General features: G+C 60.7%; 1 protein-coding gene across 3 annotated transcripts in view; it reads right to left on the minus strand.

Moving 5' to 3' along the window:
- Positions 1-20,562, minus strand: part of AGAP3 (ArfGAP with GTPase domain, ankyrin repeat and PH domain 3) — a 118,744-nt gene that overhangs the window by 43,115 nt on the left and 55,067 nt on the right. For 2 of the 3 annotated variants that reach the window (XM_054273911.1, XM_054273909.1), the window contains exons 8-10: positions 13,237-13,392; positions 9,483-9,575; positions 1,775-1,879 (exon numbers count right to left, since the gene is read on the minus strand). In XM_054273911.1, the coding sequence (XP_054129886.1) occupies positions 1,775-1,879; positions 9,483-9,575; positions 13,237-13,392 (354 nt within the window). Of the gene's footprint in view, positions 1-1,774; positions 1,880-9,482; positions 9,576-10,853; positions 10,975-13,236; positions 13,393-20,562 lie in introns of those variants that run through there. The other variant, XM_054273912.1, reaches the window with a different exon arrangement.

A 20,562-nucleotide genomic window follows, 5' to 3' on the forward strand; every position in this document is an offset into this window, starting at 1 on the left:
TGCTTGTGTCGCCCTGTGAAAGGACATGGGAGCTTTGCCTCGGGCCACAGGGTGCAAATCCATCCAGCACCTCCTGATTCCCTCTGGAGGATGGGGAGGCGCAGATGCAATGGGACACCCTGCTCTGGATGAACCCCTCCAAGCAGGCTGTACAGCAGTGCCAGAGGGAAAGGGAGGCAGGGAGGCTCTGTGGATCAAACTGCAGTGGGCGGTGGGGCACCATGGTGGGTGCCAGGGTCCCTTCCCCAGCTCCTGGGCAGGTGGTGCCACAGGGCAGCACACCAGGACAGAACGCCAGCCTTGTGGCAGGCAGGCTGGGCAGCCCCTGCTCTGTGCCCTCACTGCAGGTAAACACACCCAGCAATCCAGCTCCTATCTCGGGGGCAAGGTTCAGAGCTCCTCCTGGAGCCAGGCAGGAGAGGCCAGCTGGCATCACCCTCATCCTCACGGGCTGGGGATCACCAGTGGCACCAGCTGGAAGCAAACCAGATTTTCTCCCAGGGCGACACAGCAATGAAATGAAACACTGAAGTGCAGGATGGAAAGCGAGTGGCATCAATCTCGATCACCCCCTGAGGAAGGAATGGTGTAAAAGGAGAGAAACCTGGTGTGTGGCAGCAGCAGCATTTGAGAGGAGCTAAACAATAGCCCAGAAATTGCTCTCCCTCCAGAGCTGATGGTAATAGCATGGCAATTTCCACGGTGGAAATGTGATAAGCCCATACACAGGGGTGCACAGGTGAGCACACACACAGAGATGGCGGCAGCAGCCGCTCCCTCCCGGCTTGGTGATCTGAAGACCAAAATCTGGGGTTACAAACTTAGATAACTGCACAGTACATCACAGTATGGGGACTGAGGGCTCGAAGAAAAAGCTCCAATGAATTCGAGAAAGGAAATGCAATGGTTGGGTCTCCAGCTCAAGGACAGGAGGGTCCAGGGCCTCTGGAGCTGGATAACTGAGCAAGGTAACCCTGGAGTGATGGTGCAGGGTCAGCAATGAGGAGAAAGACTCTGAGGCTCAGGACACTCCAACAGCCCACATCTGAGGAGATCAGGGACACACTGAGGGCCTGGCAACGTTCACAAGAGCTGCAGCACCTTGTTCTTCTCCTTGCAGCCCCTAAAGCACCGCGTGCCCCCAGCCACCGTCCGTCCGTCTGTCCGGAGGCAGCACGGCCCTGGCAGAGGGGCTGGGCCTGTGTCACAGGTGTGTCTGTCCGTGCAGGCTGCTGCAGCAGCACGCTGTGCTCACGAGGGAAGGGGGAGAAGCCATTAGCCCCACAGTGGGGAGGCGACAGAGACGGATGGGGCGGCAGCTGCGCGCCTGAGCCGAGCGCGATCAGCGGCTCCGAGGGCAGCGGGCTCTGCACAGACAGCCCCTCTCCATTACCCAACACCCAGCAGCCAGGAAAATCCCTGCACACCCCATGGCACCGGCAGATACACTGCACGGAGCTCTCTGCCTGCTCCTCACCCGGCTGCAGGGCAGGCCCTGCTTTAACAGACTGTGCAGGAAACAGGAGCGCACTGCAGCTCCCTGCACAGAGCAAGCCTCCACCAGCCTGGCACTGAACAGCCTGCAGGACAGAGGCTCCTCCAGGCCCTGGTAAAACCAGGTCTGCTGAAAATGCTGCCTGGAGTGGCCAGCACAGAGCTCCTGCACAGGGCAGAGCCCAGAACTTCCATCTGCCAGCCAACCCTTGCCCAGCCCCTCTGTGCATGGAGGACACTGCGTTGTCCCACCCTGCTCCCTGCTCAGCCCACGACTCACGTGCAGGCTGGGGTGGTAGGTGAGGACCCCGTTGTCACACAGCGTCACGTACTTCTTCTTCCACTCCTTATTGAGGGACTTGCCGCTGCGTTTGAGGAGAATGCCCTGAAAGAGAAGAGTCAGAGTCTCAGGTGGTGTTTGATGCAGGCACCTCATGCTCACTCCAGCACTGCCCCTTGCAGACGGGTCTTTGGGCAGACACAACGAGCAGGCTCAAGGAAACATCCTCCAGGCTGGCTTTCCCACATCCCCTGGGCTGCACGCTTTCCTTACCAGCCCCCAGGCCTCCCTTTAGGGATCAGGGTCTCCACATGTCAGTGCCAGTGTTCAGGCCCTCTGAGGGACCCATCACGTCCTCTGGAGTCCCAAACCACCACTGTTCCCTGGCTGGAGGGCAGTGCCCACACGGGGCAGGAGCCAGCCTCCCCACCACAGACACACACTGCTCCCACACCTTCTCCACCACCCAAAGAGCAGAGGGGTGGTCAAGGCAGGGAAAACTGGGACAGGCAGGAGCTGATTGAGAAACAGCACTCCAAATACAGGTCTCTCCCAAGGGATGCACATTTTCTTGCCTGCTTGTGATACTGAGAGCTGTCAAACAGAGTAGGGATGGACACATCCCAGAGGGAGTGCAGGGCCTGGGCAGCTGAGAGTCAGGTTATCCCCTTTTCCCATCAGCATTTTACCTGGGAGCCACCCTGCTGTCGCTGGCACCACCGCACTCCCAGGGCCAGGAAATGATGGCACTCAGACATCCCAGATCTAACCCCATTGATCTGAACCAAAGCTCACAGCACGACCCTCATCCTCCTCTCCCCACTCATTTCTGCCTCCCCAGGAAATCCACCTGCAGCAGCATTTATCCTGTACCAGGTAAGGGCACAGGTGGAGAGGGAGAAGGAAGCTGGGGAGGACAGCAGGTGCAAGGGCTCTGGAGCAGGGAGAGCACATCAAGCACTGTGTCAGCAGGGAGGGAAGCACAGCATGGGGGACAAAAGCAGGAATGAGTGACAAAGTCTGGGAAAAAGCTGGCCCTACCAACTGCCAGGCCTGGCCCCTCTGCAAGCGCTGTCTGGACAGACACCCAGACTGCCTGCTCCTAACTTGGCAAAAACCTGGGCAGAAAGCCTCAGCCCTGCCAGCCCTGGCATGCTTGGGGGCCCCGTCCCAGCGCCTGGAGACCGAGCTGCTGCTCCTGCAGGGTGCAAAGGCCCAGCACACAGTGGAGGGGGGACAGCACTGCCAGACAGGAGCGTGAAATCAGCAATAAATGGGGCACAGCAGGCAGAGCCCCCGTGAGCACTGCAGCGCGGTGCTCCCAGCAAACACGGGGACAAGGAACTGCCCTCCACACAGGCAGGCATGGAACAGCAGAGCAGAGTGGCTGGGCAAAGCTCTGTGTGGGCAGGACCAGCTCCCTCGGCAGGATCAGAGCCCTCAGCAGCTCAGCAGACAGGAGCTGAAGGATCAGCAGAGCCAGAAGGTGCTGATGAGAACAGGGCATGGAATGTGGCAGCTGGCTGACAGCTCCTGCCCTGCCAAGGGGCAAGCAACAACCCTGGAATCACAGCTGGAGAGGAGAGGAGAGGAGAGGAGAGGAGAGGAGAGGAGAGGAGAGGAGAGGAGAGGAGAGGAGAGGAGAGGAGAGGAGGTGCCAGCTGGTGCAAACAGGGTATTAGAGGAGCCTGGTTCTCCCTTGGGTAAAACACACTCTCTGATGGCAGGAGTGACTGTGCTGACAAGTGTTTTTAGCTTTCTGTCAGGTCTTTAACTGAGCAACAACCCTCCTCAACACCAGTTGTACAGAACCCATAGAGCCAGCCATGAATGCAGTGAGAACTAGCCAAGCGCAAGGTCTCAAAACACACCCATGTCTGAGAACAAGCATGGTTATAAAGGGCAAACCTGTGTCCAGCAGGACTCACAGAGGCCCAGCCAACCTGCATCTGATTCAGACTAGCTCCTCAACGTCTTGCTCGAATGAACTCCAAGAAAACATAAAGCTAGAAAACCAGTTTAACACCCACCAGCTCACCCAGGTAAACGGTGAATTCTCTGCAATTCAGAACATTTGTTTGTTATCTTTCAAACAAATCCTCGCCGGATCAGGCTGAAGTTACAGATCCAACTCAAAGCCAGTGTGTGGAATTCTCTGGCTTCTGAGTGTGACAATTCCTCCTGGACACAGTGATCTCTCCTGGGCATGATGATCCCCCTTCTTGCCCTAAACCCAGCTCAGTTCCAGTCTGACCCTGACCCTCCAGCATCCTGCAGTGCAGCTCCTCTGCTCCCCTCGATGTGACTCCAACCCGATGCCCCCTGATGCTACAGAACACCCACTCCAGCCCTGCCAGCCTGCCCCAAACTGCTCTGTGCCTGCAGAGAACAGCTTGCAGCCCTCGGGTCAGCCCCAAACCTGCAGCTTGGCCAGCTGAAGCACCACCAAAGTGAGAGCTGGAAGGAGGGCCCGGCACCGCAGCCCCTTTGTGCAGGGGAACGGCCCAGGCTGAGTGCCCCCGAGCTGCCGCGCAGGCTCCTCGTGCCCAGAGCCCTGTGCGGGCACCCCTGGGAGGACCCACAGGCAGGAACTCTCCCAGTGCCCTCCCCTGTCACACACACACAGACAGGGGAGCCCAGCACCGCTCGGGCTGTGCCGGGCTGGGCTGAGCTGGGCCGGGCTGCGCTCACTAAAAGCAGCAGCAGCAATATGCAGCGTAATGAAGCAGGGAGTGGTGATGGCCCCCAGAGGACTCGTTTACTCCACAAATCTCCCTTCCACTCACTTTTTGCTAAGAATTTTAACACCAAACTTAATTGTGAAGTCGCGTATTGATTGGAAAATGCAAATGGCAATTTAAATGTAATCTAAGCTCCCAGCATGATCCCCGCTCCCAAGGAGGAGGAGTCGCCCGCCCTGGGCCCCGCTGGAGCGCACGGCCCGAGCAGAGCCAGGCCAGGGGCCAGGGCAGCCTGGGGCTGCCAGCACGCCCCACGCAGCCTTCCCACAAAGATCTGGAGATGCGCAATCAGGAGCTCATTCCTGCTAACACACCGCTGAGGAAGCTTCCTCTCCCGGCCTCATTAACCCAGATCTCAGAGACAAGTGTCCAGCTACGAGGGAGCCCTTCAGCCCTGCGGGACGGTCACCAAAAGGACACTCCAGCACACAGAGCTGAGTCCCTGGCACACAGCAGCCCTGGCAGAGGCACCAGCTGCCTGCAGGGTGCGTGGGTGCTGCTCCAGGTGCGGGGGGCCCCAACACCCACGGTCTCACCTGTCCCCTTGGGGAGCTCCATCTTTCCCAGATGTGCACAAGGGAGACAGATCGGGTCACCCAGAGGTGCTGTGCTGCAGAAGGCAGTGACAAGTGACAACCAAGCGCCCTGCGGTAGCAGCACACATCCCTCCTCAGCCAAGGCTCCCAGGGCTTCTCTTTCTGCAGCTCCCAGCCGTGCCTGCTGCTCCCTGGCTCCAGGCAAGCCGCAGAGCCCACTGTGTGCTGTCAGTGCCTCCCAGTGCTTGTTCTGTGCTCACAGAGAGCAGGAAGGATCGTGGATCACAGGGACTGCAGCCCTGGGTGAGCCTGTTGCCCCCAGCACCTGCTGCCCTCAGCCCTGGGCTGGCAGTGCCCAGCTCCTCCCCCAGCTCTCCCAAGGTGACGCGCCAGCAGCCCCAGCACCAACCGTGCCAGCCCAGCCCAGCCCAGCCCAGCCCAGCCCAGCGGTGCCCATGCCCAGGGAAGCCAGGGCTGGCACAGAGCCGGGCAGCAGATCCTGCCCACGTGCCACCCACTGCCCCAAACCCGACAGCTGCTCTGCTCCCAGGGCTGGGCAGGACCAACGAGCGGTCTAAGAGGGAAACCAGCTAAAGGCCCCACTGCCCCACTGCCTCTCAGAGACAGCAGGCAGTGAGACCTCCACCATCCTCCAGAAGGGGCAGCTCCATACCAGAGCAACCATGCCCTGTCCTGAATCTCTGATACAGAGCCACACCTCCAGAGAGTCTTTGCTCCTCTCCCTGTTGGTGGCACCAAGCCATCACTCCCTGTGGCGTAGGGACACAGCAGGAATGTGCCAAACTGTAGTGCTGACCTCACTACGGACCCCCAACAAGCCCTTCCCCACGAGCCACATGTTGGTATCTGCTGGAAGCCAGTGTCCACCTGGCAAACACCACTTCCCCCACGTATGTCCCTGTAAAAGCACTGCCAGGATCTCTGTGGAACCACCTCTAGCAACTCTGGCTAGAAAAGGTGCCAGTCCTGAGCCCAGCAGGGACCTGGATGTCCCATGGGAACCCTGCTCTTTGTGAGCTGCTGCTGCTGTGAACTGGCTCCTGTGCTTATTCCTGAACCAGGCAGAGGTTTGGCATCTCCTCCTCCTTGCAAAGCCCAGAAAGGATGTACAGAGGTTGTGTTTGCAGAGCTGGGCCTCTGTTGGTCCCGATTCTCCCCATTTCACACAGGAACAGCATGGAATGCCTTAATCCCACTAAGCCAACACAGCCTCCAGTGACCAGGCAAGGCCAGGCCCTGTCAGCAGCACAGAGACACAGGAGCAGGTGAAGAATCACCCTGCAGGTGAAGAATCATCCTGCAGGTAAGGAATCATCCCGCCCTGCTGAGCGGATCCTGGAGAAAGGAACCAGGGGTCCAGGCACAACAGGCTGTCAGGCCCCTCTCAGGACCAGCCCTCGCAGGCAGCAGCAGGAGCTGGGGAACCAAGCCAGGTCTGTCTCACTGAGGGCTCCAGCTGCTCTACCTCACCACAGAACAGCCACTCACCACCTCCCCTCTGCCCAGGATGGGCTGACCCCCATGGGCACTGCCACTGCACACCAACAACAACCCACTGCAATCCAGAACCCACCTCATGGCAGTGACCCCCACGCCAACAATGACCCACTGCACACCAACAACAACCCACTGCAATCCAGAACCCACCTCATGGCAGTGACCCCCACGCCAACAATGACCCACTGCACACCAACAACAACCCACTGCAATCCAGAACCCACCTCATGGCAGTGACCCCCACGCCAACAATGACCCACTGCACACCAACAACAACCCACTGCAATCCAGAACCCACCTCATGGCAGTGACCCCCACGCCAACAATGACCCACTGCACACCAACAACAACCCACTGCAATCCAGAACCCACCTCATGGCAGTGACCCCCACGCCAACAATGACCCACTGCACACCAACAACAACCCACTGCAATCCAGAACCCACCTCATGCCAATGACCCCCACGCCAATAACGACCCACTACAAACAACGACCCAACAATGACTCACCACAAACAGCGATCCACTGCACACCAACAACTGTTGTATTGCACTAAATACCAGTTCAACCTTACAAACAATGACCTACTTACACCAACTGTTGTATTGCCCTAAATACCAGTTCTATCTCACAAACAGTGACCCACCGAAAACAGAGACCCACTGCACACCAACAACTGTTGTATTGCCCCAAATACCAGCTGAATCTCACAAACAGTGACCCAGCCCAAACAGAGACCCACTGCACGCGCAGAGGCCGTGTGCTGCAGAGAGCAGGGCATGCCCAGCACGCAGCTGGGCTGCCTCTTGCTGCTGGGGCAGTGCCAAACCTGGGCCCCTCAGGAGCAGAGCCCCCGTGTGTGAGATCCCACAGCCTCCACCCTGGCATGGCTTCTGCTGTCACTGCTGCCCTGGCTCCAGAGCCAGCTCTCCCAGGGCTGCCTTCCCAACACCAGCCTGCTTTCAGCACAGCCCTGCACAAACCTGCGCCAGGATTACTCCACGGCAGGGAAGGGCAGGAGTTCTGGCAGCTCCAGCACTGAGCAGGGTCTCTCTCTTGTGACCCACCACTCCCCTCCCCAGCTAGCCTGGCTTCACTGCACCCTTCCCCATGGAATCTCAGCCTGGAATCGTACCAGGCAGCCAGAACCTGGTGGGATGGAGACTGTACTGTCCTGCCTCATGTCCCAGCACTCCTGCAATGCAGGGACACAACTGGCCCTGTGCAACTCAGCCCTGGCAGGGCTGGGGGCCCATGGGGCACAGAGGGGCCAGCAGGGGGCAAATGAATCCAAAACAAGGGCACAACATGCAAGGCAGGAGCACAACCTGCACTGCCAGATCAGTCTTTCCTGCAATGCAAGGAAATCCTGACAGAAACACCATCCAGGCAATCCACACCACCTGGCTCGCTTGGACATCACCCACCACTGCTTGCCAGCGATGGACACAGTGATGGGCAGGCAACACTCTGGGTTGGATCCAGGCAGTTCACGCTTCCCTGGAAGCCAAGAGGCAGGAGCAGAATGCACTGCTGCAGGAAGCAGTGCCTCCCTTGGACTCTCAGGAGCTCATGGTGTGGGCACTGTGCTCACAGCTCTCTGTAGGAGCCAGTGAAGAGGGGAATCCTGAATCCCCTTCCTGTCCTGCCAGGAGCAGGAGCAGGAGTGGAAAGGAACAGGAGAGAAGAGCGGCAGAGAGGAGCAGAGAGAGGCTGCGGCAGAGGCTGCAGCGGGCGTGGGGCACGGATGCCATCTGCTGGAACCGCTCTGCAGCCGCTGCTGCAGCCCCGGGAGCGTCCTGCCACTGCCACTGCCACTGCCCCGGGAGCGCCCTGCCACTGCCACTGCCACTGCCACAGCCCCGGGAGGGCCCTGCCACTGCCACTGCCACAGCCCCGGGAGCGCCCTGCCACTGCCACTGCCACTGCCCCGGGAGCGCCCTGCCACTGCCACTGCCACAGCCCCGGGAGCGCCCTGCCACTGCCACTGCCACAGCCCCGGGAGGGCGCTGTCACTGCCACTGCCACAGCCCCGGGAGGGCGCTGCCACTGCCACTGCCACAGCCCCGGGAGCGTCCTGCCACTGCCACTGCCACTGCCACAGCCCCGGGAGGGCCCTGCCACTGCCACTGCCACTGCCCCGGGAGGGCCCTGCCACTGCCACTGCCACAGCCCCGGGAGCGTCCTGCCACTGCCACTGCCACTGCCACAGCCCCGGGAGCGCCCTGCCACTGCCACTGCCACAGCCCCGGGAGGGCGCTGCCACTGCCACTGCCACTGCCCCGGGAGGGCCCTGCCACTGCCACTGCCACTGCCCCGGGAGGGCGCTGCCACTGCCACTGCCACAGCCCCGGGAGCGCCCTGCCACTGCCACTGCCACTGCCACAGCCCCTGGAGGGCCCTGCCACTGCCACTGCCACAGCCCCGGGAGCGCCCTGCCACTGCCACTGCCACTGCCACAGCCCCGGGAGCGCCCTGCCACTGCCACTGCCACTGCCCCGGGAGCGCCCTGCCACTGCCACTGCCACAGCCCAGGAGGGCGCTGTCACTGCCACTGCCACAGCCCCGGGAGGGCGCTGCCACTGCCACTGCCACAGCCCCGGGAGCGCCCTGCCACTGCCACTGCCACAGCCCAGGAGGGCGCTGCCACTGCCCCCAGAGCCCACTGCATACCCACTCACCCACCCACGGCACAGGGCCCAGAGCTCACTGCACACCCACCCAGGCACAGCACAGCCCCCAGAGCCCCGCTGCACACCCACCCACCCACGGCACAGGGCCCAGAGCCCCGCTGCACACCCACCCACCCACCCCCAGCACCCCTGGGGCGTGCAGCCCCCGGGCAGGAGCCCCAGGCAGCCCCCCAGGCTCCCCGGAGCCTGCTCTCCCAGCGGGATGGAGGAACACCGAACCTGCTTCATGGGGATGGCCCGCCCGCTGCCGATGCTGTCCGCCTTGCACTCGGGCACCTTCTTGTCGCGCTCCGGGTCGGCGCCCTTGCGGGACTGCAAGAGAAGAGACACGGGCACGTTAAAGCGGGCACGGAGAGCACACCACGGCCCCCTGTCCCGCGGCTCCAGCCAGAGCACTCTGCTCTCCCCCAGGCCAGCTCCCCCAGCACCCGGCCCCTCTAGGGACACTGGGGACGCTCCAGGCCAGCCCCCGGCAAGCTGTGCTCTCCTCTGCTCTCCTCTCCCCCCGGTGCAAGCAGAGCTGTCCTCCTCCTGGCAGAGCGGGGCTGCGTGGGCCCCCCCTCCCGTGGGGCACACAGGACATGGCGACAGACAGAAATGGCATGGGATGCAGGTGGAGCATGGATGGAAGCAGGAGAGGGTCAGGCAGTGAAGGAACTCACACCTCTACTAATCCAACAGATTTATTCTGGTAACACACTTGCACCATACAAAGTAGCACAGGTCACCGGGCAGATATCAGCCCCTTACAAAAGAGCATGGACAATAAATATCTACCACACGTCTAGAGCGGCGAGAGCGGGACCCACCAGCGCCCGAGGGCCGCGGGGAGAGCAAACTCTGATAAATACAATATGAAATTTACAGTCTGTTGAGCAGAACTCATTCAAAGTGCTTAGGACAGAGGGAAATACCAAGTCATACATGGCATGGAGCACAACCAATACATTCAGAATCACAACAATGGCAGGAGGCAGCGGCAGCGTCTCTCTGGAGCGTCCTACACACCCCCTCAGTCCAGGAGGGCCCCGTGTGCTTTGGATCAGAAAGGGATACGAGCCCCGCGCGCCTGGCACACCGATTCACCAGATTTTGGGCCCAGAACCAAACAAAGAGATCGAAAGAGAAGAAAACTAAAGAGACACAGATGGCTGCTCGGCTGCGAGGAGAAGAGGAGAAGGAGCAGGAGTCCATGCAGGCTGCAGAGGTGCAGGAGGGAAGAAGGAGCGGAGCGCTAGCGGCAGGCGCTGCAGCGGCTCCCGCAGGCAGCAGCAAAGCGTCTTTTGGCCCATCCAGCTCCATGCGCGGCTGTCGCCCGGTCCCGGTGCGTCTGCAGGTCTTCCCATCCCAGCAGGGTCGTCCGCCCGGCATCCCCGAGAAAGGGCAGTGCCTGGACAGCATCCAGCAGGCCCAGAAATGTCCCAGTTTAAAGTGCAGGCGCAGGCCGTCTCAGCGCTTCCTAGACTTTACATTGGGGGGATTTAAAAGGCTCCTGCGTGTCTCCGAGGGGGGGACCCATGCTGGCTGGAGGGCGGGCGAGCCTCTAATCTTAGATCAATCCCAGTGCCCATCCCTTATCCGGCCCTGGAGAGGCAATGAAAAGTGAGAGAATTTGTACAGAGGTGCCGTGTGTAACCACCTGGATCTTCTAATTTGGAAGGAGTTGGAAAGGCCTTTTTGTTGATGAAAAGTTGGAAACAGTGGCACATATCTGCAAATATCGAAAGAATAAAGAGTTTGGCAAGTTATACTCAGAACACGGACACGAGTCTGTCAGTGATGGGTGCCAGCAGACAGCACGGACAGGCCACGGAGTGGGCGCCGGCGGCAGCAGCAGTCGGGGTGGGGCGGGGGCAGGAGGGGCGCGTGGGCGCAGTCTGTGTCCACCTGGAGCTCTGGGGCACGCAGACCCCCGGGGGGAATGCGATCCACTGGGGAGCGGGCCGGGAGCAGGAAGGAGCCAGAGCGGGGGAGAGGAGAAGGAAAGCAGAAGAAGAGAGAAGGAGGAGGAGGAGGAGAGAGGAGGAAGGAAGAGAAGGAGGAGAGCGGGGAGGAGGGGGAGGAAAGGAGAAGGAGGAGAGGAGAAGAAGAGCAAAGGAGTCAGGCATAGCTCAGGACTGGGGCTGCAGCAGCTCCCAGAGCTGGGCCGAGCACTGCACCTCGGAAAGGCCTGTGCCCACCTGGGGACCCTGTGAGGACAGAGGCTGCTGGCTACCCCTGCGCTGCCTGCCTGGGGAAAGCTAGCGGCAGAAAACAGCCTGCCCTCTCCTTCCCTTCCCGCCCCTCCTGGTCCTGCCCCACTGCGGGAGGTGTCGGGAGCTGCTGCTGCTGCCACGACCAGATGGGTGAAGACGTCAACGTGAGCCATGGATGTGCAGCAGCACACGAGCAAGCAGGTGAGGTGAGCCCAGCGGTGAGGTGAGCGCGGCGAGCGCGCGGCGCAGAGCAAGCGTGAGCCGGATGAGCGAGCGCAGAGACCGCGGCCGCGCGCGATGGCTCCACAGCGAACGAGAACAAGCGTAAGCCCCGCAGCAAGCCGCCCTCCTCCTCCTCCTCCCGCAGCGTGCCCACCCCATGGCGCTCCGAGAGCGGCAAGGCGAGCCGGCGGCGAGTCCAGGGGCGTCGGGCAGCGTGGCTGGGCGCTGGCACAGCGCGAGGCCCGCGGCACGGCAGCAAGCACAGCGAGAGGGTGGCAGGGCCGGGCAGGAACCTGCCGGCACTGCGTGCAGGGCACAGGGAGGGGAAGGCAGTGAGGGAACAACCATGCGTGGGAGCAGGGACCTGCTGCGAGCCAGGGTCCGTGTGTGCTGGCAGGAGGGGCTGGGGAGCACAGCCCACTCACCAACAGCACACGGGCAGGGTGAGCGTGGGCCTGGGGGCACAGAGAGCTCGGGGTGCGGGAGATGCAGCCCAGGGAATGCACAGAGTATTGGGGAGGTCAGCACAGAAACTGACAGGATGCCAGAAGCCAAGGGAGATGGGCACGTTCCCAGCACCAGGCGTGGGGAATCTGGGATGCCAATGGTGCAGTGAGAGGAATGGGGCACAGGACACTGAATTTGTGTGGTCTGGGCTCGGAGCAATAGTGGCTGGTCACAAGGGTGACACAGTGCAACAGGTACAAACAGGGTATGGTTGTGGCTGGTTCCACAAACAGCAGACACAGTGTGCTGAGCAATGGTGGCTGGAAAGCACATTGAGATGGGGAGAGGATCGAGGCCGGAGCCTGCACATGTACACAGGGAACAGAGGCTACAGCTGCACTAGACACGGGACAGGGACACGTGTGTGCTCACAGTCAGGGGACACTCATGGCTGTGCTCAGAGCAAGGGTGAGTGTGAGGGCAGGACTGGGCACACTGTGTGGACAGCGTGTGCATGGTGTGAGAGCGTGCAGAGAGGCGGGCTGCGAGGCAACCAGCACAGCTGAGGGCTGCAAATGTACCCTGCTCCACCTGGGGCCCAGAGCTGTCCTCCCTCCCTCCACACCCACAGCAGCTCCACGTGCGCTGCTCACGTCCAGGATTCAGGAACGGGAGTGAGCGGGGCCCCACGCCAGGTGCTGAGCTCTGCACAGCACCACTGGCACAGCATCACCAGCACCAAACAGGAGGCCCACGGAGCAGGGGCTCTGTGCCACGCTCGGGGAATGCAGCCCCAAGGAGGAGATGAGCAGAGTCACTGGTGCTGCGCACGCACAGCTGCGCTCCCTGCAACGAGCAGGGGCTCACACACACTACAGATCCCCACGAGTGCACCCCCGCACGCTGCCATGTGTGTGAGCACTGTCCTGCTCCCAGATGCTCCCCATGCACGCACACCCTGCCCGGAGCAGCCCGCAGCACCGTGTCCCTCCCTGCCAGCACGGCACGGCGGCCGCGCAGGAGAGCCCAAGGGCTCGGGCTGCCCTGACCCACTGCCTGCCCTCTCCTGTGCTGGAACCCCCCGAGCTCCTGGGCCCCGTGCTGCTTACCGTGAAGATGTTGGAGCGCCGCTTGGACTGCTTGCGGATGGGGGTGGGCGTGTTGGAGGCGGCGATGGTCTCGATCCGCAGCTCCCGCTGGCTGATGCTCGGGGTGGAGGGCACGGACGACGAGTAGTCGCTGAAGGCTCCTCCACCGTTGGTGGCCTGGGGAGGACACGGGTGGTCAGAGAGGCCACCTGGAGGCACGGTGCAGGAACACCACCTGTCCCACATGTTCTCACGCCAGGGCAGGGCGTGCAGACTGGGACTGGGTGACATCCAAACGATCATGGAATCATTTCGGTTGGAAGGGACCTTAAAGACCGTTCCAACCCCCTGCCACGGGCAGGCACAACTTCCACATTGCTCCAAGCCCATTCAACCTGGCCTTGAACCCTTGAACACTTCCAGGGATGGGGAGCTCACAACCTCTCTGGGCAACCCAGAGAGACATCCAATGCCAGGCACTGCTCCTGCTCAACACAGGGGCTTGGGAAGCCTTCCACCTCTTTCTGCTCCAGTGTTTTCACCAGTAAAATGTTCAAGTTCTGAAATCAAAGAGAAGGGCAGCAAATGGCCAGAGAAACCCAGCTGAAGCCCTTCCAAACACAGCTGTGGAACAAGGACTGAGGCAGCACGGTTCCATGTAGCTGTGCCCAGCAGAGGGGCACAGCTAGGGCACCTCCACTGCTCCCAGAACACAGGATCAGGGTCGCTCTTCTAGGGCAGCCATTCCCTTCCTCTCCACTGAGCCCCTCAGACATGAGGCTGTGAGGCAGCCCAAAGCCTGCCAAGCCCCAAGTCCCACTCATCCATTCCCTGTCTCTCCTGATGCCAGCGGGGATGCGTGTTCCCAGGACTGCAGCCTTCACCTGGCACAGAGTGCCACACCCCAAGCTCAGCCTCTGTGTGACACCCACCTCTGCTGCTGGTCTGGAGCCATAGCCACAGCCATGGCTGCAGCGGCCTGTGCTGGGAACACAAGGGGCTTCACCAACCCCTCGCAGGACTCCACGGCAAGAGGAAGATCCAGCCATGCACCCACGTCACCAACACGTCTCTTCCAGACAAGGCTGCTCGCTCCCACCCTGGCCAGTGTGGGCAGCCATGGGACAGGGCTCAGGGACACCCCAGGAGCAACAGTGGCATGGAAGCATTTCGGGTCTGCAGCCCAGGACATCTCACCACGAGAGGCACGCGGCAGCCCCAGCTCCCTGGCGGCTTGAACAGCATTTCAGAAACACGTGGAGGAGCTGCCCCTGGAAGGGCAGGGCAGCTCCAGCAGCCCACAAGGGCAGCCTGCCCCCTCCCAGCTCCACAGCCACAGAGTGGGGGCACCACTGGCCCAGTGACTTCCCCGTGCTGCCCACTCTGAGCACGAGTGCAGCCCTTGCAGGGGTGACCTGCTGAAGGGGCTCCACGAGAGACCCCCATCCCCAGTGGGATCAGAGCCTTATCCTGAGACAGGCACTTCACACAAGGGTGAGAGGGGCTGCACAGGCAGAGCAGTGACCAGGACCCACAGCCCAGCCTCACAGAGAGGTGCAACCTTCACCAAGCCCTCATCTTTAACCAGAGATATGGGAGAAGACACACAATGAGAACTTAGGAGAGGGAAAAGCCACCCAAGCAGCATTTCAGTTTCCTCCTCATGAAGGCAGAGCAAGGAAAAGAACTCCATGCTGTGAGCAGGTGGGTGGCTCAGACCATCCCAGCCTGTCTGGAAACAGGAACATTTCTGCAGTCCCAAAGCACAGAACAAGAGGGAACCTGGCCAGGTTGTGCTTTCCCACAAGTCCAAGAGGCTGGGAACTTGGTCTGGGAGCTCCTGTGCAGGGTGAGGAACCCTGTGCTGGACAAGAAGGTTCTGCAAAAAGAGGGGAGCACCAGGGACACAGAGGGGCAAAGCAACCTGTCACCTGCCAGTGACTCCTGAACCCTCAACAGAGAGAGCAGAGCTGCTGCCAGTGCTGGCTCCAACACCCACACAGCAGTGCTGTGGTGAAGCTGCAGAGAGCCAGGGCCACCGAGTGCACACAGGCACAGTCTGTGTTTAACTGATTAATTGATTAACTGATTAACTGTTTAACTGATTCACCACACGTGAACTAGGGCAAAGAAAGTGAAACATTCCAAGGGCTAGGAAGAGTAGGAGGATGCAACAGCACAGACAACCTGCCCCATGGAACAGGAGCTGGGCATGGCTGTCCCCCCAAGACAGCTCCTGGCCATGCCTGGCATGCCTGGGTGGCCTTGGCTGCACGTTCAGGATGCTGTGACTGCGGGGAGGAGCCAGTTCCAAGGAGGCTGCAGAGTCTGAGCTCCTGCCAGAGCAGCTGCAGCAAACCCTGTGGCTGCAGGTGATGGACACTGAAGCATCAAGGAAGAAATCAATATGTTTTACTTACTCCCTGCAATCCTCTGTGTCATTTCCATCTAGCCAGAATAACTTTCCTTAGCCTGTAAGCCTGCCTGGTGCAGGAGCCAAGGTTACTGTCCTTGAGTGATGAAGGACACTGGCCTTTGGGCCTCCCACGTCCCACAGACCAAACCTCAGGGAGGGCTCTGGGGCTGAAGGAAGGCTCACACCAGGCTATGAAGGCAAGCTGCCCTGAGTTTGGGGGCAGAGGAGAAAGCCCTCCAAAGACAGAGGTGGCTCAGGCAATCCTGAGCCAATGCTGAGCTCTGCTGGAGCAGGGAGCTCCCCAATTTCCATGGGATCTAGGGACACAAATCCCAGGGACATGGGAGAGCAGATGGCAGGTCCCACGTGTCTGCTATTGTCAGGCGCTTTGCTGGTGGGCCTGAACAACCACCTGTGGTCAGCACTGGAATCTGAGAGCACAGTGGGAACTGGGAACTTGGGAAGCACCTGTGGGACAAATCCTTCCCGTGGGTGTGTAACTGGTAACATCAGCAGCGCCACGGGTGCCTGGGAAGGGCAGAACCCAGCTGAGCTCAGGGCAGGAATTCCAGTGTAACAGGGCCTGGGGCAGAGCAAGGAGCTCGGGAAGGGCTCTGAGTGCAGCGGACAAACAACAAACACCAGCCCGGTGTCTGTGGGAGGCAGGGAGAAGCCAGAGGAGCACAAGGACGATGGAAAGGGCACCATGAGCAGAGCAGGCAGAGGGACACGGCTTCCACGAGGAAATGCCAATGCAGCTCCCGAGCTCTGACAGAAACCCGTGCCACAGCAGGCCAGTGAGCGCTGTTACAGCTCAGGCGAGCTGCCCTCGGGCCTTCATTTCACTTGCAAACTTTGACTTTCCACCTTTGCTCTGGTCTCTCCCCGCAGTGTGGATGAGGAGGGCCCTGCCAGTGCCCCCAGCCCGTGCAGGAAGGCAGATGGAGGCCACGGAGAGGAGCCACCATAGTGGGCAGCCCAGAGCACGGCAGGGATGGCAGCAGCTCCCGGGGGGCACCCGGTTCCCTCCAGCAGCCTGCTGGGTGCCTGCACTGGGTACCTGTGTGACCTCCTGCCAGCTGCTGGGAACAGCTGCCTGGCACAAAGACAAACTGCCATCCCACAGCAAACACAGCACTGACTCACCCACCGCCTGGGGAACTCCCAAAGGCACCCAGAGGCCCTGAAGGGAGACTGAGAACGGGGCAGCAGAAGGGAGGAAATCAGGTAGAACAACTCTGCAGGTGCTGCAAGCACCCACTGGCCCCAGAACCTCCCATCCCATCCTGCAGGCAAGGGCAGGAGCTGCAGGAGGGAGCAAAGGGAGGAATCAGGGCCAGGTGAGGAGTGGGACTCCCAAAGCCATCCAGCCTGCCCACCCAGCAATAGGTGTGGGCAAGGGACAGAGAGGAGAGCCCGAGGCAGCAGGCACAGCTCTCCCTGGGCTGCTGGCTCTCGGGAACAGCAGGTGCCTGCTCCAGCAGGGGCAGACCCACACCCCTCAAGCTGCTGGCAAGGCCAAAGGGGCACGTCTGTGTCCCCAAGGGAGTGCAGGGCTCCAGGGAATGCTGGCCCTGGCTGCTCCACACTGAGCAGAGCACAGCAGCCAGGATCAGGGACCTGCTGAGCACACCTAGTGAGTCATGAGAGCTGTGGAAAACCCCGACCAGGACCAGGGCTGACCTGCTCCCACAGCTCCCCTTCCCTCCCCACGGATGGAGCAACATCCTGCAGGCACCGCTGCAGAATAACAGAAAAACCCCAAACTCCCAAAGGCAGAAATGGAGCCGGGGCCTTTGGCTGGTCCCCAAGAGCATCAGCACAGTGCAAGGAGGCTGGGACACATGCACATCACCAGAGTGCAGGAGAAGGGAATCCTGCAGACAGGTGGCTAACAGGGAGTGCCTCCTCTCCCAGTACCCACGCTGCACTGCTCCAAATGACAGACCAGACACGCAGGGGCCGTGTCCAAAAAGGTTGGCTGGGCTCAGCCACAAGCGTCAGGCTGCTTCCACAAGAGCTGTGCCCAGAACAAGAGAAGGGGCAGAGCTGGTCCCAGCTCCCACCTACCATAAGAAGCCCTTTGTGGGGGACTCCTTGTTCCCATTCCAAGAAAAGTGCCTTCTCAGCCGGCAGCTCCAGAGGACAGCGCTGTCCGTGCAGTATGGGCCATACCAGGCCGAGAGCAGTACTGCCAATCCCAGCTCCAGGGGCTCCTCCTGCCCCTAAATGCCAATCCTGGTGCTCCAGGGACTCGCCCTGACCCCCAGATGCCAGTCCCACTGCTCCAGGGGCTCCTCCTGACCCCCAGATGCCAGTCCCACTGCTCCAGGGGCTCCTCCTACCCCTCAAGGCAGTACTGGAAGGGAAGGAGATCATTCTGTCCCAAGTGCATGTCTCACCTGTACACACCAATACCTGAGGCACAAGCCAAAGCTCCTAATTGTGTTTTTTGTCTGGCTTCTCTCCACCTTATCTCCATGTTAAGTCCTGTGCTCCTAAACTCTTCCTTGAGAGCCTTCTTCCTGTTTTCCTTGTGCCACTTACTCCTCCTTGACTTGCAAAAGCAAATGAGAAACCCTGGTATGAGAGAGCCCTCGGGTATGACAGAGTTCAGCTCAGCTCCACAAACACCTGGTCACCCTCCCACTGTCCTCCCTGGCAAGGTGAGCCTGTGCACCCCTCGCAGAGCTGCCCCCCATGCACTCCCTGCTGGGCCAGGAGCAGGGGACAGACACCAGGACACTCTGTGGGCACCCCCCGGGCATGGTGCCCTCCCACAGCTGAGCGTGTGGGCTGCTCTGCCCCGCTCCCTGTCAGAACCACCACTTATGGGTGAATTTGCTTCCCAAAGCCACTTGGATTTCCCTGAGGACAGCGGGGAGCAGCTCCAGAAGCTCAGTTCCGAGCCCATGCAAGAACAGGCAAATGCTTCACGGCACTTCAGGATCACTCACCATTGCTTCACTGTTTTGGAGGTGTCCTCAGTAACGGGGACAGCCGTGCAAACACCGGGGGCAAAGATTGCTGCACGGGTCACTGGCACCAGCAGGGCTTGCGGGGGGACCCCACAGAACACAAACTGGCTTTGGTGACCCTGTGGGGCCCAGGGAGCCGAGGGCAGGGGGCAGGGCCCAGAGCAGGGCTGGGGAGGGGGCACAGCCACCAAGGCACAGCCCCTGCCAGCTGCCCTCATTCCTGCCCCTCGCAGCTCTGCTCCCCAGCACAGCTCCCCGCGCGCCTGCAGCCGAGCAGGGCACAGCATGGCACACGGAGCCAAGGGCTGCCCGAACAGGCAGCCAGAGCTCACCCCTACACACACTGCAGGCCGTGCTGACAGGGGCTCTGTGGGGAGGAAAGCACAGGAGAGCAGGGACCCTCTGAGCACATCCTCACACAGCTCATGGCATGCACTTAGAAAATGCTCCCAAAATTTGCTTCCCACTGCCAGTCCCAAATCCACCCTTTAGTTCAGTGCTGCCTTTCCTGAAGGAGCCCTTTCATGTCACACTGTGTATTTCAGGTCAGGTTTGGCCAATCCCTGCACTCACTCCTCACTTTCCTCCTGTGTCGCGGTTTATTCTCTCCCAGCTGTTTTTGCTACCCCTTCAGGCTCCATGCACAGGCACTGGAGTGGCTGGGTTCCAGCTGGGGAGCCCGGGGATCTGGCAGCCCCATCCCTCACGCAGGAACGCTTTCCAGCTTCACAGTAACACCCTGCCTGCCTGGCACAGCCAGGGCCCATGACACACAGCTATGGGGGCTCTTCCCATACTGTGGACATGGAAAAAAACCCTAAACAAGTGTCCAGCTCCCCTGAGAAATGCTGGCCTTGGCCATCAGCCTCGTGCTTCCCTTCCAGCACAGGTGGCCTCTTCCCAACCAGGCTCAAACTGTACACAATTTGCTCATAAAACCCTCAAATTACCAGAGACACCCAAATCTATATTTCCTTGGGACTTTGCTCTCCACCTTGGATGTCTCCCACTGAACTCATCCCCAGCTCTATGGACACAGGCACACTGACAGAACGTGGCTTGGCAGCCCTCCCCAGCAGCCCACCCACCTGCACACAGACTTTACTGAGCTTGCTGGTGTCCAGGTGACCTGCAGCACAGGAAGCTGGCACAGGTCTCTGCAAACACCTGCACTCACCTGCCTGCAGTGCAGCCTTAAAAGCCCCTGCAATCAGGCAGGCTGCAGATAGGGCTCAGGTGTGTGCAGGACAGGCTCCTGTGAGGGGCCCAGAGTCCTGCCAGGGCCGGGAGGCTCTGACACACCCAGGGCTCCAGAGGCAATGCCTCATGGCAAACCCACCAGCCCCACGTGCTGTCCTCAGCCACAGGCAGGTTTCCTGCAGCCCTGTCACCGATCCTGTGAATCCACATGCCATTTGTGCAGAGATGGGATCTGCTGCCTTGGTGCCCTGGGGAGCAATGGAGGCCAGGACCTCTCCTTTCCTCCTCACCAGTCTCCCACCAGCGTTTCTGTGGGCACTGGGAATGCAGCAAAGCCTGAATGCAGTGAGGTGCCTGCCTGAAGGATCCCCTCTCCCATCCCCTCGCTCACCATGGAGCCTGTCCTCCTCAGCTCTGCTCCAGGACCACACAACATCACCATCCTCCCACCTTGGCAAGCCTCACCAAACGCACAGAGCCCTTCCTGGGGCACAGGGGAGGGAAGCTCCTTCCCTGCTCTGCTCCTCAGCTCGCCACTGAGCTCACCTCTCCACAGGTACATGCCCTCAGATGCAGGGGCACGTGGACCATCAGCTTCCTGAGCTGGGGAAGCAGGAGCTGAGCAGCTGTGCCCGCCCAGCTGGGGCAGCCAGGGCAGCCCCTGTCACACAGCCTGGGCTGCCCAGGGCTCCCCCACACTGCTCACAGCTCTGCTCTGGGCCTGCCAAGGCACACACAGCCCGGGGACACGAG

Source organism: Melozone crissalis, unplaced genomic scaffold (assembly GCF_028551555.1).
Source record: "Melozone crissalis strain CALT ecotype California unplaced genomic scaffold, PUWL_Pcris_2 ptg000016l_1, whole genome shotgun sequence".
NCBI lineage: Eukaryota > Metazoa > Chordata > Aves > Passeriformes > Passerellidae > Melozone > Melozone crissalis.